Source organism: Ictalurus furcatus, chromosome 5 (genome assembly GCF_023375685.1).
Source record: "Ictalurus furcatus strain D&B chromosome 5, Billie_1.0, whole genome shotgun sequence".
Taxonomy (NCBI): Eukaryota; Metazoa; Chordata; class Actinopteri; order Siluriformes; family Ictaluridae; genus Ictalurus; species Ictalurus furcatus.
Genome location: NC_071259.1, coordinates 21,420,022 through 21,437,235, shown reverse-complemented (window position 1 = coordinate 21,437,235; position 17,214 = coordinate 21,420,022). Strand labels below are relative to the sequence as shown.

The following is a 17,214-nucleotide window of genomic DNA, read 5'->3' as shown; positions in this document are numbered from 1 at the left end:
ATTTCATGATCAAAAAATGTGATCTCAGTGACTTTTACCTTGGCATGTTTGTTGGTGCCAGATGGGCTGGTTTGAATATTTCAGAAACTGCTGATTTCATGGGAATTTAACTCACAAAAGTCTCTAGACTTTACACAGAATGGTGCAAACAACAACAACAACAAAAACATCCAGTGAGCAGATGTTCTGAGGGTGTAAATGCCTTGTTGAGACTACAGGTCACGACCCAGGAGACTGACCAGACTGGTTTGAGCTGCCAGGAAGTCTCTAGCAACTCAAATATAAACTCTTTACAAACATGGTAAGCAGAAAGGCATCTTACAATGCACAACATGTTGAGTCTTGAGGCGGATGGACTACAACAGCGGAAGACCACACTGGGTTCTACTCATGTATGCCAAGAACTGGAATCTGAAGCCACCGTGTGCAAAGGTTGGTTCACAGAAATGGTATAACTGAATGAATGAGCATGGGTACAGGTGCTCCTATTAAAGTAGATGGTGGTTATATGCTTACTAAAATAAACCCAAAACCATTAGAATGTTTTTTTGTTTTTTTTTAACAAAACACAAGATTTTGGGCACAAGGTGTCCCATAGTATCACAGTTTTCCTTGGTTTTAAAGCCTTGTCCTATTTACCAAGCTAATTGGATTGGCTGGTTCAGAGGGAAAGGTCAGTAAAACCCTCCCCAATCCTGAACTAAAGCATTAGGCCCGACAGAGAAGAATTAGCACGTATAGACCTCCAGTTCTCTTTGGGCTTTCAGCACTTGTCAGCTGATCATCTACCCTTAGGACAGTCAGGGACAGTCAACCACACCTACAGCAGGTTACAAACACTTTGCAGGATCTTCTCTTTGACAGGTGATCAAGAGGATTTTTATCCATTTCGCTGTCCACAAAACACAGAAGAATTTGGCAAAATTTCTCACCTTCAGGAGTTTGACAGGGAAGGGAAAGAGGAAGAGACATGGGCAGTGGAGCAAGTGCTGAGGACAAGGAAATGGCCAAAAGGTCCAAAGAGCTGGAAAAGCAGCTACAGGAAGATGCAGATAAGGAATCGAGGACAGTCAAGCTGCTGCTGCTTGGTAAGGGCTTTACACTTGGGTAGTAAACAACAAGACTATGTCACTTTAATTTCCATTAAGTCTGTGATTAGAAAATCCCTCGGGAAGCCACTGCTGTAAGAGATCAGAAACTTTACTTCACAGTCGCTAACAGATTTTAAGATTTAAAAAATAATCCACACTGACAGGAAGCTCAAGTCATTTTCACGCTTGTAAAAAAAATTAGCTCGATATCTTCTCAGCGAGACTTTGAAACATGACATTGTTGAGACACTATCTAACATCATGTAACATTTCCACATAAGAGCAATGAAGCAATGAAGTAAAAGCTGAACTGTGAAGCCAGTGTTGTGTTGAACCTAATAATTGATAAACTGAAATATTTACAAGGAGAACAGTTCTATGACGAACTTAATGGTTTAGCCCAGGGGTGTCAAATCTTATCCGGAAAGGGCTGGTGTGAATGCAGGTTTTCATTCCAACCAAGCAGAAGCCAGACCTGAGTCTATTGAAAGCCAAGATCAACTGATTAAAGAGGTGGAATCAGGTGTAGCTCCTGCTTTGTTGGAATGAAAACCTGCACCCACACCGGCCCTTTGCCGATGAGACTGGACATCCCTGGTTTAGCCTGATTAAATTAAAAAGAACACATCACCTTTTACAAAACATGGAATTAATTGTTCAGAAAAACTTTACTCTTCCATAAAGAGTATGTCATTATTCTTCGTACAAGCCTCATCTTCAGTCCTGGTTTATGTAAGAGTTTCAATGAAGAACAACTAAAAACAAGCATACTTGCCATTTTTGCCTTCTTGAAACCTGGCCAAATGATGCTCCACTGACACAGATTGGGGCTTAAATGATTTGTAAGCAATCCAATCTGCTTTCAGTGAGGTTTAAATAACAACCATATGTTAGTTAGTTTATTTTATTTTATACATTATTATAATTATTTTGAACATTATGGTTCTATACTTCTGAAATATGTATGATCTTTTATCTATCGCTCTGAGGGAAAGCGGCAACTGTTAAAGTAAGAGCGTAAAAATGATCATAATTAAAGATTTAGTTAGTTTTAGTATGATATAGTCAAATTATGGTTGTCCTCCTTAAGTCCATAAAACTGCACCAACAGTTATTTAAGAGTATTTTGAACTATTTATGTATTTGTCCTATGATTTTAAGGATTGTAATCGGTTGACTGTAGTTAGAAAATGTGGTGCTGTCGTTTCTTTTTGGTCTTTCTAAGTGCTGTATATGGAGCTCAGCTTAAGAGATCACATCCTGAAGGCCCTAGGCATGCTAGCAGTAAGAACAGAATCCAATTACTCTGATGATTTAAGCCAAGATCTTCTTAAGCTTTTGGTTAGCCTTTCTCTTAAGAATCTTGTATAAAGCAAGAAACAAATGTTAAATATATTTTGCATTATGACCCAGAATTAAATGTCTTTCTGAAAAACTGACAAATATAAACTGCTTGTTAGTTCATTAACACAATGTCCAATGGTTATTTTTATTGGTCTGAAATTATTTACCTGGGTTCCACTTTAAGGTCCATTTGACTGTCTGTGGTTATGACTATGGCTTGTAGATGTCAAACCCTTGATGCACAAAGAGGAAAGCACCAATATGATTGAACTGTCCCAGTACAAGTGACATGAATTTAAACTAAAAATTTCTACAGTATTTGTGTGCAAGTCATTGTTTTCTTTCGGTCAAACTGGACCAATGGATTGGCTGTATTCAACTAGGCCTTTTCAGCAAGTTGCAATAACTAATAATTGGCCACATTAGGTAAATAATTGCTTGGCATTTTAGCCATAAAGATAAACGATTTGATTATTTTTGCATTCCTTGTTAAGAAATTGTGCGTGCAAATCAGGTATTTGGAAGCTATTCCCTTGCTAAACTGTATAGTAAACCAAGCCAATGAGCCATTTGGAGCAATTTGATCGGTACCAGCAATGACGCAGGTTTTCAGGTCATGACTTTTGTTTACCGTTTGACAGCAAATGCTGTCACTAACCTGAACTGAACGCAAAAGAATCAAAATGTCAGTGGTCTCTCCTGAGCAGATTTTCAGAGCACAAATCCAATTAGGTCAATTATTAAAGCAGGTTAGCAAGACTTCCTCCTGACCAAAACACTATTAGCAAACTATAGGCACTTCATTTACAGATTTAATGCTTAAGTTAATGGTGACCTTCAAACTGTCATTGTCTATTATGACTTCTTTTTAAAAAAATATTTCATGACAAAAAGAAACGCTATCATTGACACGAAAGTCAAATCATAATATATTGTTTATGAGCTTTAAAAAGTCACGACTTATGCTTCATTACAAGACATAATATATGTATAAATGTACTAAAGGTGTGTGTGTTTTTTTTTTTTTTTAAATAAATGTGTTTTTCTGCTTGTAGGTGCTGGTGAATCAGGGAAGAGCACTATTGTAAAGCAAATGAAGTAAGTACAAACACCGAGACATTGTATTTGCATGCAGAGCCTGAATAATATAGTTGTGACCATCAGACGGCAGTAAGACTAGGCTTGTGTCAGACACATAACAGTCTGATGCCACTTTCCACTTGACAGCAAGGTCATGCTCGTATTTGATCTTCCACAGAATTCTCCATCAAGGTGGTTACACTAAGGAAGAACAAATTGCATTTAAAAGCATCATCTATGGTAACATCCTACAGTCTGCACTGGCCCTCATCAGAGGCATGGAAATGCTTGGTATTACCTACGGAGCACCAGCAGCACAGGTTTGCATCTCAACCCAAACATGCAGATAGAGCGCTGTTAAGCAAGACTCTTAACCCTCAAATGATCACAACTTTATGCTTGAATTGTATCCTGTTTCAGTTGTCTCCTAAATGAATCAAAGTTTAATAAGAAAAGGTTTAAAAGGTCAAACAATGCATAACCTTATGGTACTGATTCTGCATAAAATGACTTCATGAAACTGTACTTCCCTCTTTCCTCGCACCATACAGGAAGACGGTCAGAAGCTGCAGAACCTAGCGGACTCAACCGAGGATGGCACGTTGCCCAAGGAGCTGGCAGATATCATTAAAAGATTGTGGAAGGACTCGGGCGTGCAGGCCGCCTATGAGAGAGCAGCCGAGTATCAGCTCAACGACTCTGCTGGCTAGTAAGTACAATACATTGTGGTTTTCAGTCATATATCCTTATTTAGATCAAATGCATTTAAAACTGTTGGTTAAGATTTATGTTATTGTCAATCCAGTTCAAACTAATGCCTAGTCACATTAGTGCATCTATTATTGATATTTTATAAGACTGTACTGAAACATTCATCAACAATCATCCTCACAAAGGGTGTAAACATGACCCATGCAATAACATAGTGAGCATAACGATGGCAGATGTGAGGACACAGACCAGTATAACCAAGCCAGGTGGATAAAATAGAGAGCATGTTGCCATGAAATGTCAGAAAAGCTTCCATACATAAGATCAGTTTGGCGAGCACTGAGCTGTGTGACATGAATGCTTCATTTCTCCTTGTTCACTAGGGTCAACACTGTGGATCAAGTCAAGTGGATTTTTGAGACTTTATAGTGGGGATAGGGATCACCATCACCACCCTCTTTATTTGGCAACACAGAACGTAATCTAATATGTAGAAGAATTCACAAGATGGCAGTGATGAATAGGGTAGAATAAATTGCTTTTTCATTTAACCCAGATGTACATTTCACAGTTACCTGAGTGACATGGACAGAATCTGTGGTGCTGATTACATCCCAACAGAGCAGGATGTGCTGAGGTCTCGAGTCAAAACCACTGGTATCATTGAAGAACAGTTTGGCTGCAAAGAGCTGCACTTTAGGTAAGCCAGTCAACTCCTGATCAGCGATTCCTACTTCATGTTCTTAAGACCACCATTTTTAAGACACAGATTGTCAAGTTCCAAAAATCTTTCTGCTAGTGAATTCAACACCTGTCTTCTTTCCACTTCAGGATGTTCGATGTGGGGGGCCAAAGGTCAGAGAGGAAGAAATGGATCCATTGTTTTGAGGGTGTGACCTGCATTATCTTTTGTGGAGCTCTGAGTGCTTATGACATGGTGTTGGTAGAGGATGATGAAGTGGTGAGTACATTTTGCTCCATATCTCAGGACAGGGTGTTAGTGAATGCATCAATTATTACACACTATAAGTAAAGTAAAATTAGCTCGGAAGCAGCCCAAAGCAACCTATTTCAGGGAGTTGATTAAGCTGGGCCGATTCAGTCCCTCATCACACTTTAGGCAGCCATCACTGTCACATGTGCTCACACAGTGGACAACCTGTGCAAGTGAAAAGTTTCCACCTGAAAAAGGTTTACGGGGAAAAATATCACTTACACCCAACGTCCACTTTATTAGGAACACATGTACACCTGCTCATTTATGCAGTTATCTAATCAACCAATCATGTGGCAGCAGCAAAATGCATAAAATTATGCAGATACAGGTCAAGAGCTTCAGGTAATGTTCACATCAACCATCAGAATGAAGAATAAGTGTGATCTCAGTGACTTTAACCGTGGAATGGTTGCTGGTACCAGATGGGCTGGCTTACTGATCTCCTGGGATTTTCACAGTCTCTAGACTTTAGACAGAATGGTGCAAAAAAACAAAACAAAACATCCTGTGTGGAGAGGGTCTGCAGGCTGAAAAACCTTGTCGATGAGAGAGACCAGCGGATAATGACAAGACGGGTTTGAGCTAACAGGAAGTCTATAGTAGCTGTGGCGAGCAGAAAAGCATCTCAGAACACACAGCACATCAAACCTTGAGATGGATGACTTACAACAGCAGAAGACCACATCAGGTTCCACTCCTGTCAGCCAAGAATAAAAATCTGAAGCTATCATTAGCACAGACTCACAGAAACTGGACAGTTGAAGACTGGAAAAAGACCATTTTTTTTTAATCTTCAACTGTTCAGTTTCAATGAGTCTGTGCTAATGATGGCTTCAGATTAGTGTTCTTGTCTAACAGGAGTGGAACCCAATGTGGTCTTCTGCTGTTGTAGCCTATCCACCTGAAGGTTCGATGTTTTGTGCATGCTGAGCACCATTCTGTTTAAACTCTAGAGCAGAGGTGTCCAATCTTATCTGCAAAGGGCCGGTGTGGGTTCAGGTTTTTATTCCAGCCTAGCAGACGTCACACCTGAGTCTATTGAAAGCCAAGATCATCGGATTAATCAGGTGGAATCAGGTGTGGCTCCTGCTTGGTTGGAATGAAAACCTGCACCCACACCGGCCCTTTGCGGATAAGATTGGACACCCCTGCTCTAGAGACTGCTGTGTGGGAGATCAGCAATTTATATAATACTCGAACCAGCCCTTCTAGTACAAACATCCATGACATGATCAAAATCACAAAGATCACACTATTTCTTCATTCTGATGTGAACATTAACTGAAGCTCTTGACGTGTATCTGCATAAGTTTTTGCCTTGTGCTGCTGCCAGATGATTGGCAGATTACAGGTGTCCCTGATAAAGTGGACTGAGAGTGTATGTCACTAACTTCTCTTGCATTACTTAAATTTCAGAATCGCATGCATGAGAGTCTTCATCTATTCAACAGCATCTGCAACCACAGGTTCTTTGCAAAAACTTCTATTGTGCTTTTCCTCAATAAGAAAGATCTCTTTGAGCAGAAGATCCAGAAAGTTCACCTCAGCATCTGCTTCCCTGAATATAATGGTAAGTTTAGGCCATTCAGCACTATGCTGGTTTCTATTAGTGACGTTCTCTGTTGTTCTCGGCTTGATCAGCATTTTAACCCAGAGATATTTCAGATACTAGGGAATAGGCAATATAACTGATCTTTTTATATTTTGTCATTAAGATAATAGTTTTGGACAAGACACCATACATCAGCCAAGTCTGGCCAAGAGTTTCTGGAGTCTAGCGTCTCGCTTAAAAACACAGTGACCGCAATCAACCAAATCAAACACCTGAGCTCCTGAGTCACAACGTTTCATTTCCACTGTAGGTCCAAACACGTATGACGACGCCAGCCTTTATATCAGGAAGCAGTTTGAGGAGCTGAACATGAAGAAAGGTGAAAAAGAAATCTACTCACACCTGACCTGTGCCACTGACACAAAAAACGTGGAAATCGTGTTCAATGCTGTGACAGACATCATCATCAAGGAAAACCTTAAGGATTGTGGTCTGTTCTAAAAAAAAAAAAAAAAAAAAAAAAAAAAAAAAAAAGGCCACGTTTTTCAGGTAGGTGGTTGTGATACTTAAGGAATAAAACATGATAGGATGTGCTGTTACAGGAAAATAATCAACAATGGAGTTGTAGAACATCACTAAGCAGAGTTACTGTTACCACCACAAAGTTGATTATTTTTTTAATATTAGCAAGCCAAAGTGTTTTAATCCATTTATACCACAGCAATTTGCCAACAATGACATTTTTAAGCAATTAAAAATGGTGCATCATACATACAATAATTATCCATTTATAGTTATGTTTATTGTTTAATGAACATCATTATACAAGTTAGTTTTTTTTGTAATGAAACACCAGACACTCTTTATTTCTTTCTCTAGAAATAAGAATTTAATAAAACAAAATTGAAAAATATTGAAGAAAAATTCCTCTGATCTGAAGACTTTCTTGTTTTGGAAAACTTAAGGGAACAGCTTTACCTCTGACTATTACAAAGTGCTGCCATTGGAGAAAAATACTAAATAAACATCACCTCACCTAAAACTTCACCATATCAACTATTACACTTTTTTTTTTTATTTGAACCTGTTAATGTGGAGTGTTCTCCATACAAGCAGCCATCCTAGCGCAGATTGGCATATAATCCTGTGATTTGCATGATAAGTGGCACTATTGTCAGTGTGTTGCTGTTATACAAAATTAATGAACACTTTCTGATTAATTAGAATCAAGAATTTTACAGCACAGTGGTATAAAGAATAAAAACAACTTCTAACTGAAAATGTACATCAATATTATAAACTTCTGTTCTGTCCAGTACTTTTGCCCTATCCCCTGTAAATGATTCTGAAGACTCGCAGATGGCATGATGGTAATCACTACTGCAAGAAGTAAAGAGTGGTCAGATGCCCTTCATAAATAATCAACATACTGGACATTGAAGGCTCCATCCAAGCAGTCAAGACTCCAATCTATCCAGTATAAAGCTAAACATTATTCTTTCAAGTTCAAACTTCTCTTTCTAACTGGCATTTGAAAAGAAGGCATTTTATTTTCAGGTTGAAGCTGCTGGTACAGACTGGGAATAGATGTTTTTCTGTTTTTTCTTCTGCTAATATGTTAGACAGCCATGACACTTTGGTTAGGAATGTAATTAATTTGTTTGATGTACAGTGTTGAGGACTTTCTCGTAAAAGCTAATTTTCAATGGGAGCAGCATGCTGTATAACATGTGAACCCCTTTTCCCCTCTAGTTTAAAATATAGTATGCGGTTGATTTTGTAAATAAGAGTAGGCAAGTAAATTTCTATTTCAGAGAAGCTTCTATATTATGTTTTAAAGAAATAACCAAATGTCTAATTATGAAAATTAATACCAAGATACTCTAGCAGTTTGTGGTTTGGGATCTGATAATTCTGTGAAGATGTTCTGGACTAAAATGTAGGAACATGAAATAAAGATGTGCATCAATTCCACTGGCTTTTGGTCTCATCTTCGTAAACACAGAATAAGGTTATTGAACGTCTTTAAGTAACCATCAATTTGTTTAAAAACGAGGACAAAAACTCCCAAGGTAGAAAAGAGTGCATTGTACATGAAACATTACTTTTAACATTAAAACACTTTGAATTCATTGCAATATTGTGTGATCTTATATTTATCAACAGGAAATCAAAACCTCAATTACTACGTATTCCAATACAGTTGACAGAATTTGTATATTATTTTATATCAATTGCTACTTTTGCCATCTTTTGTATTCGGTCACGATGCGAGAGAATTTTCCACAATTAAGCGTGTCTAGAAATTTCATGTACATCCAAAGTTTACAGCAGTACAGCATTTACCACGCATATGACTCTCCATTTTAATATCATCCACAAGGTAGGTCAATTACATATATATTTCGTATTTTGTCTAACAGGTATACAAATCTCGAAACAAGCTTATGATTCAGTTTGTGTGTGTTTTAATAGATATTAGTGAACCAGTACAGAAAATAGAAGACAAAAAAAAAAAAGATTTAAAAAAAAAACTGTTTTCAAGCAAGAAACAAAATAGTGTTGTATAAGGAGGAGAGGCATCAATCGACCTGTACAAAATGAGCCATATTGCTGGATATGGATAATAATACTTTTATACACTGCATAACACTGTGTTGTAGCAATGCAAAAGTCAAGCTCAATTGGGTAACATGATGAAACATGTTAGATAATTAAACCAGTACTAATTACAAAGCACTCCATGATGTTGGTTTGTTTTATAAAACAAAAATCCACAGGATTAACATAGTACATCCAACAGCCCTTAAGATCTTAACAAGAATTACACATATTACAGTCTGGGCTACATTAAAATTTTAGACTTTATCTGTAAGTTAACAGTTAAAACTACTTCAAAAAGTTCAACATTTCCAAATGTTTTAAAATGCAAATAAAGAGTAGAAATGTGTGACCTAAAGCAGATCAACCTGACAAACAGCTGTTTTGTTTGTCTGTCACTGTTAAAAGCACAGATCACTAATGCAGTTTTCAGACACTCTAGGTTATTTTTTGAAAACGAGCATTTAATTCAAAAAGTTAAAGATTTATGTAAAAAATAAACATGTATATTTACACACTGTAAGTACACCTGCCATAAAGATTAACGCCCATCGAGTTCTTTTTTTGTTGTTGTTTTTTTTTGGGTTTTTTTGTCCCAGCAATGAAACCTTCAGAATATCAAGCAGTGAATGTAAATTCAGCCTCCATGCAGGAACTTCACAATTTCTACAACATTTATTACAAAAATGTTCTTGACCCACTCATTAGTTCCATTAGCATGCAGTCATGAATTTATTTAATCAATAATAATTCATACACAAGTGTAATGATCAAAAAGTGTGTTATGTAGTGGTTCACATTAAAAAAAAAAAGAGCGAGAGAAGGATAGAAGAAATAAGCAGAAGTATTTAGCTACTATTTACTTTTTTGGTTATAAAAACAACTACAATCTATGTTATACCTCTGAAACTAAACCGCTACAGGTGTGTTGAGTGAAAATGCTCTACTTATGTGAACACCTTCATTTGTCTTGTTTCCATTAAACCGTGGTCCCGAAATAAAGATAAAGAACTCAAAAGAAACTGAATATCAATAACTTACCTATAAACCTAATGAGAGAAACCGAAGAAATCACAGTTATGTAGCGGATGATAGTCAGAAATTCCCCTTTTGGCAAGATGCATCTCAACCTTTTAGGATTCTGGTGTGTGCATAGAACTACTTTATTTACTGTAACAGCCAAAAGAATGACCAATCAGTCATTCGGCAACTAGAATGAACAGTAATTTCAACATGGACAGAAAACATTCATCCATCTTGACCTCTCTCTAATGTGTCTGAGAAGTAAAGACAGACAGACAATAATACCGCCAATAAAGAAGGTTAAAGAGTTTCTCCAAAATGCACAGTAAGAACTACGGTGTACAGCGTGTGGTAGCAGCACTGTGAGTCTCGTCATTTTCCCCCACTGACTGGAATCCAATACAGGCAGTGACAATGAGATCCATCCCAAGAGGCATTGCTCCTTAGTCCCACTACATTGATTGACAGAAATGAGGACAGGAGAGAGAGTCATTTAAATTCTGTGATGAAGAGCTCTATATCCCTGTAGAGATGTATAGTCCCAACAGGGCTAGGAGAGCTATACTGAAACTATAGACAGTGTAACTGATTCTCAGATGACGCTTCATGTACTGCAATAAAGTACAGAGATAGAGTAAAATCTACAAGTTGTTTAACATTTTAACAGTTCATCATGTAGAACAGCCTCATTTAATGTTGGAAGTACTGCAAGAAGAATCTTGAGCTAGATGTGTACAAAAAAACAAACAAATAGTGGCAGCAATGAGCAATTTTACTCTCACGCAGGTGGGAGAGATCAGTTTTTACTCTCACGCAGGTGGGAGAGAGCGTTTTTTACCTCTCACGCAGGTGGGAGAGAGCGGTTTTTACCTCACGCAGGTGGGAGATAGCGGTTTTTACCTCTCACGCAGGTGGGAGAAAGCGGTTTTTACCTCTCACGCAGGTGGGAGATAGCGGTTTTTTACCTCTCACGCAGGTGGGAGAGAGCGGTTTTTACTCTCACGCAGGTGGGAGAGAGTGGTTTTTACCTCTCACGCAGGTGGGAGAGCGCGGTTTTAACCTCATGCAGGTAGGAGAGAATGGTTTTTTACCTCTCATGCAGGTGGGAGAGAGCGGTTTTTACTCTCATGCAGGTGGGAGAGAGCGGTTTTTACTCTCATGCAGGTGGGAGAGAGCGGTTTTTACTCTCATGCAGGTGGGAGAGAGCGGTTTTTACTCTCATGCAGGTGGGAGAGAGCGGTTTTTACTCTCATGCAGGTGGGAGAGAGTGGTTTTTACTCTCAAGCAGGTGGGAGAGAGCGGTTTTTGCTCGTATGCAGATGGGAGAGAATTCTTAAGCAGGTGGGAGAGTAATTTTTAGTTTATGCTTTGTCCTCGCCAAGGTCGCTATATGCGACTTGCTATTTTGAACTTCTGATTAGATGCTAACTGCATTTTGCTGGCTTTGAGCTTGTACTTTTTGCTTCTAATTAGACAACTCCAGAATTATTGGCACCCTTGAAGAACCTGTGCCAAAATAAAAGACATTAGCAGTAAGCAATATTTTGACTTTAAACCAATAAGGAGTGTTATGTAAACACAATATTATTCAGACACAGAACCTTTTCATATGTAGTCGAACTTTTTGCAATATGTATTACTAATATTAATATTTTAATAAATATATTACTACTAATATTAATATGTGCAACTCCAGAGTTCCTGAAAGCAGCATTTTAAATTATGCCACTATGCAGATTTTTTAAAACATTCTTCAGAGATGGCAATAATTTTGCCACATTTGAGAGAAAAAGTTCCAATAACAAAATGTCAGTTTATTTTATAAGTAATCATTTTTATATATATATATATATATATATATATATATATATATATACACATACATATATATATATATATACATATATACACACACACACACACACATATTATATATATATATATATATATATATATATATATATATATATATATATATATATATATATATATATATATATATATAAATATATTTTTATATATATATATTTTTTTTTTTTAAACGCATGTTTAGGTCCAAACATTGTCAGACTTCATTTTGCATAAAAAATAACTGTGGTTGCAATTTATTTTGTTTATAGACTACATTACTAATATTAATTTACTCACATTAGTGGTAAACATACACCTTTGAAGCTAACTGTTGAGCCTACCTTGGCAAACAAACATGCTGCTTCAGTAGAGTCCACACTCGATCAGGTTGTTCTTGATGATGACGTCAGTGACTGCATCAAAGACAAACTGCACATTCTTGGTGTCGGTGGCGCAGGTGAAGTGTGTATATATCTCCTTGGTGTCCTTTCGCTTGTTTAAATCCTCAAACTGGCACTGGATGTAAGCCGCGGCCTCTTCATACGTGTTAGAACCTGAACAATAGGTTCCCAGTCAGTGTCATGGTGAGAGAGACAATGCATCATAATGCAAATGGGTGCAATGGGTAATGGCATGGAATATTTGCAGAGAATATAATTTCACCGAAGAAGCAGAGCAAAGAAACGCCACGTTTGTGAATCAAGTAGAATACAGCTGGTTTATATTTTAGTTTGTCTTGGCTTTCCTTCCGTCAACATTCCTCTAATTACTATTCCAACAACAACTCCAATGCTGAGCTAAACTGACCATGGAACGTTTGAAACAATTACAAAATCAAATATTTCAAAACATGTTTAGTTTGCACAAGCAAATGTTTTTCTCAGTCAAGTTTAGGCAGCTATCTAAATGATGTCACTCTTCCCAAACTTGACAGTGTATTTAAAAATGCACTCAAGACTACAATGAACTACAACAAATCGCCGATGTTTACAAAGACAAAATGAAAGGTTAAAAGATCTCCCTTACACACTTCCAATCTAGGGTGAAGGATGATGAGTATCAGATACGGCAATTTTTCCACAGCACAGTGAAAGCCCCGGTACCATTTAATGACGCGCACTGTTGAAACATGACCATGGATAGCCACCCTCTGTTTTATTAAATCTAGCAAGCTATAAATCTTCATTTCTTCTCTCCTGACAGAAAAGCAGTGTTTTTAAAATGGTTCATTACAGTAAAGCGAAAAGAATGAGGATTCTGACAGGATCGTTGGAGACAGCCACTAGTGGCCGTTTGAGTTCAGAAATGATTACTTGGAATGTAGCTTGCTTTATGAAACTTTGATCTGCAACCCACACACACACACACACACACACACACACACAGGTATGCAGTCCCAGTATCACTGGTTATCTGGCATATAAACTATAAACTAAACAGAAGGTGGTCTACTAAAAGTTACTATTAACCAAAGATTAAACCACTGAAAAAATGTATAAAATTTAAATTGAGCCTAAACTCTTGTAATGTAATGTATTATAAACATGACAATATATTGCATTACAAAAGAATATGCACATGTAAAAGGAAAATCGTCTCGGAGAGACCTGCTGAGAGCCTTTGTAAGTCAATACCACACACCACTGTACCACAGCACTTTTAAATTCTCGATTCTGATTAAGCCAGAAAGCATCATGTTCTTTTTTTTCTACAGCACCAGCTCTGACAGTAGTTCTGGCTATAATTCAAAAGGCAGGTTTATTTTAATGCACTTGTTCCAATATGTTATCATTTCTATGGCAACAGCTCATTCACAGAGACTTGTGTGGAAGCCAAACTACATCATGTAAGTCTAATAATGAACAGATTAAAAAGGTTTTGCTATTCACAAAGAAAAACATAATTGTTGATGGTGAAGTTGCCTGTAAGCAGACGTTTATTAAAAAAATTAATGGAAGGATTCTAGGGTTTTCAAGCTCGAAAGAGTCTTCAGGACTGAGGACTTTGTACTTTCTGGTTACTCTGTGACATGGAAAGCTGCGAATTTTGTTTGTTTTTGGGTGTTTTTTTTTTTTTTACCTTCAAGACAGAGAATATAGGAGGCTGGTGAGAGGAAAAACTAGAACTATAACTGCTATAGTGATAGCAGGAACTAACCTATTTCACAGACATTAAATACGTCTATAAAGAGATGTCAAATGAAAATGTCAATCTTTAATAAACAAATTGCTGGAGTATAAGAACAAAACACTTCAGGATGTGTTATGTGAAAACAATCAACTGTCATTGACTATTTTCCTACAACAGCACTCCCAGCCATGTTTTGTGTCCAACTTGAACCTTGCCGTTATGACTTACAATGGTTTTAATATTAGTTTTCGTACATTGGTTCATATGACTGCCCACAAACATAAAAATGTTTCCGATGTCTCGTCTCACCAGAGTATTCAGGGTAACAGATAGTGAGAGGACTCTTCTTGATCTTCTCCTCAAACAGGTCCTTCTTATTGAGGAAGAGGATGATGGAGGTGTCGGTGAACCACTTGTTGTTGCAGATGCTGTCAAACAGCTTCATGCTCTCATGCATGCGGTTCTGCGGACACAAACGCAGGATGTTGCACAACTCAAGCTAAGAACTCCTGCAAGAATTTCTTACACAATTTATGATTGCATTATGCACCACTTTAAGTTCAGACTGTTTTTTTTTGGCTGCCAAATGAATAACAGGGTAGAATCTTTACTGATGAAACTAATCTTCAAGAGACCAATTAGTTGTGGAAGCAACAAAATATTATTATGTAAAACATCCACAAAGGGAGCATATCAACATAGAGTAGTTCATGTGTGCAAGACCGAGCAAGATTTAATTCCCACATCAATTTTAAATTCAACATCAGGGATCGATCGACTCCGATGGGGTGGCTCTTTACTTGAAGTTAAAAGCACATGAGAAGTTATAATTAGAGTACTTTAGACCATTTGTGCATAAAGTTATTTGTGTATATAGTTTAGATCATGTGGGTATAAAGTACAACAAGGACAGTTTGAAGCAAGCGCACCATCTCTTCATCCTCAGCCAGCACTAAGTCGTAATCACTCAGCGCTACGCAGAAGATAATAGCTGTGACACCCTCGAAGCAGTGAATCCATTTCTTCCTCTCGGAGCGCTGGCCTCCCACATCAAACATCCTGTTCACAAACACACGAGTACAGATATCAGTTAACGTGCAATACAAGTTGCAAAAGGGTTACTATTTGTGTGATCACTACAGTGAAAAGCTATGAGAAGCGGTTGGAAGGATTAACTAACTTGAAGTAGAGCTCTTTAAAGGTAAAGTGAGTTTCCACAATGCCTGTGGTCTTGACGCGAGTCCTTAGCACATCTTGCTGTGTGGGCATGTAGCTCTGTTGGGATATCCTCTCCAGATCATTCAGATAACTAAGACAGACAAAGCAAGCATGTTTATTCCAAAAAAAGGAAAAAACATTATATAAAAGTCAGACAGCAAAGGAATGCATTCAAATATAACATTAAATTTAAAGTCGCAGCTACGCACTACTGCAATTATATCATCACAATCATCAGGGATGGATAAATCATAAATCTATTAGCTACCCCAAGATGTGGCAAGTCCCATGTTTTGGTTGCTTGGAAACAGGCTAGGTTAAAAATGGCAGATAATGTAAAAGTGAGACCGTTAGCTAGTGAAGTAATACGGGTTAACGGGAACTAACAAGTTTATCGTTATTACTCTCTTCTAACAAAGTTTTTAAATGTAGTACACTGTGTTTGTGCCCTTAATAAAATGTCAGCAAGTCTTCTGAGAATATCTCAGCTATGAGTAATGTTTTTCTTTATCGTCGCATTGCATGTAAGAGACATTATTTGAGCCTGGCTACTGTCTTTATTTTCTCTTGACTTGCTTAACTACAAGGTACTACAACTGCTTGGGCAGTGCTTGGGCAGTGCTTGGGCAGTGCTTGGGCAGTGCTTGGGCAGTGCTTGGGCAGTGCTTGGGCAGTGCTTAAGACATTGGGCTACTGATTGGAAGGTCGCGATTTCAAACCCCAGCACTGCCAAGCTGCCACTACTGGGCCCTTGAGCAAGCCCCTTAACCTTCAACTGCTCAGATGTATAAATGTAAGTCGCCTGGATAAGGGCATCTGTCAAATGCCATAAATGTACTAAGAAGGAGAGTTATATGAGGATGTGTTTAGCGCAGCAGGTGGTGGGATACTGAATGAGTAGCTCATGCTATAGTTACAACATCAAGGTACGTCACATCAATGAAATGGACAAACATAAAACTTACGTGTTAAATCAAAGCTTTTGTTTGTTAAGAGGAAGCAGTGCTTATGTTTGTCTTTTCGGTGTATCTTTTATTATTATTTTTTCTTTCTTGTTTTCTTGTGATCTTGACATAACAGAAACGACAGAATTTTATCACGAGAAAATCTTGCGCCAAGGGACTGGTGTTGCATACATGTTGGCGTCGCCGCCATGGCAATCATAAATTTAATAACTGACAGCCTCCTTCTCAAGTGTCAGACACTAATGTGGAAGTTGTCGATCACTGACAGACATAGAGCTATTTTAGCTCGCAAATCAAAAACGAATTTGTTCACCCATGATGCTGCGGGACTGCGCTAAGCTTTTGCTGCCTCCAGAACAATAAAAACATATTGTTATGTAAAAAATAAATGAATAAATAATAATGCATGGCCTCTTAGGGCTTCTGTAGTGGTGGGCACCTATAAATAAAAACCTAACGACCCAGGCAAAAAATCTGCTTGTTTCAGGTGTCCGAGTTAGTGATGTGTCCACCCATGATTATGATTGCTCTCATATAGTGCATTTCTCATAATTAAGGTTGCTTTACAAGTCAAAAAAACAAAAAGAAAAACACACAGTGAAAGAACAGTGTGTCAAAAGTTGTTGTGCATCAAAGCTCTTACAGCCCACA

At 37.7% G+C, this 17,214-nt stretch overlaps 2 protein-coding genes across 3 annotated transcripts in view; one reads left to right on the top strand and one right to left on the bottom strand.

Moving 5' to 3' along the window:
• Nucleotides 1-914: 914 nt before the first annotated feature.
• Nucleotides 915-7,276, top strand: gnat2 (guanine nucleotide binding protein (G protein), alpha transducing activity polypeptide 2). The gene is given in 8 exon segments (XM_053625193.1): nucleotides 915-1,088; nucleotides 3,491-3,533; nucleotides 3,694-3,835; nucleotides 4,067-4,224; nucleotides 4,798-5,035; nucleotides 5,038-5,187; nucleotides 6,640-6,793; nucleotides 7,086-7,276. Coding segments are annotated over 8 exon segments (1,194 nt in total). The 5' UTR covers nucleotides 915-970.
• gnai3 (guanine nucleotide binding protein (G protein), alpha inhibiting activity polypeptide 3) overlaps nucleotides 6,087-17,214 on the bottom strand; it is a 33,020-nt gene continuing 21,892 nt past the window's right edge. The window contains exons 4-8 of one of the 2 annotated variants that reach the window (XM_053625191.1): nucleotides 15,561-15,689; nucleotides 15,310-15,439; nucleotides 14,690-14,843; nucleotides 12,592-12,804; nucleotides 6,087-10,851 (exon numbers count right to left, since the gene is read on the bottom strand). In XM_053625191.1, coding sequence (XP_053481166.1) covers nucleotides 12,614-12,804; nucleotides 14,690-14,843; nucleotides 15,310-15,439; nucleotides 15,561-15,689 — 604 coding nt within the window. In that variant the 3' untranslated portion in view covers nucleotides 6,087-10,851; nucleotides 12,592-12,613. The remainder of the gene's footprint in view (nucleotides 10,852-12,591; nucleotides 12,805-14,689; nucleotides 14,844-15,309; nucleotides 15,440-15,560; nucleotides 15,690-17,214) is intronic. The other variant, XM_053625192.1, reaches the window with a different exon arrangement.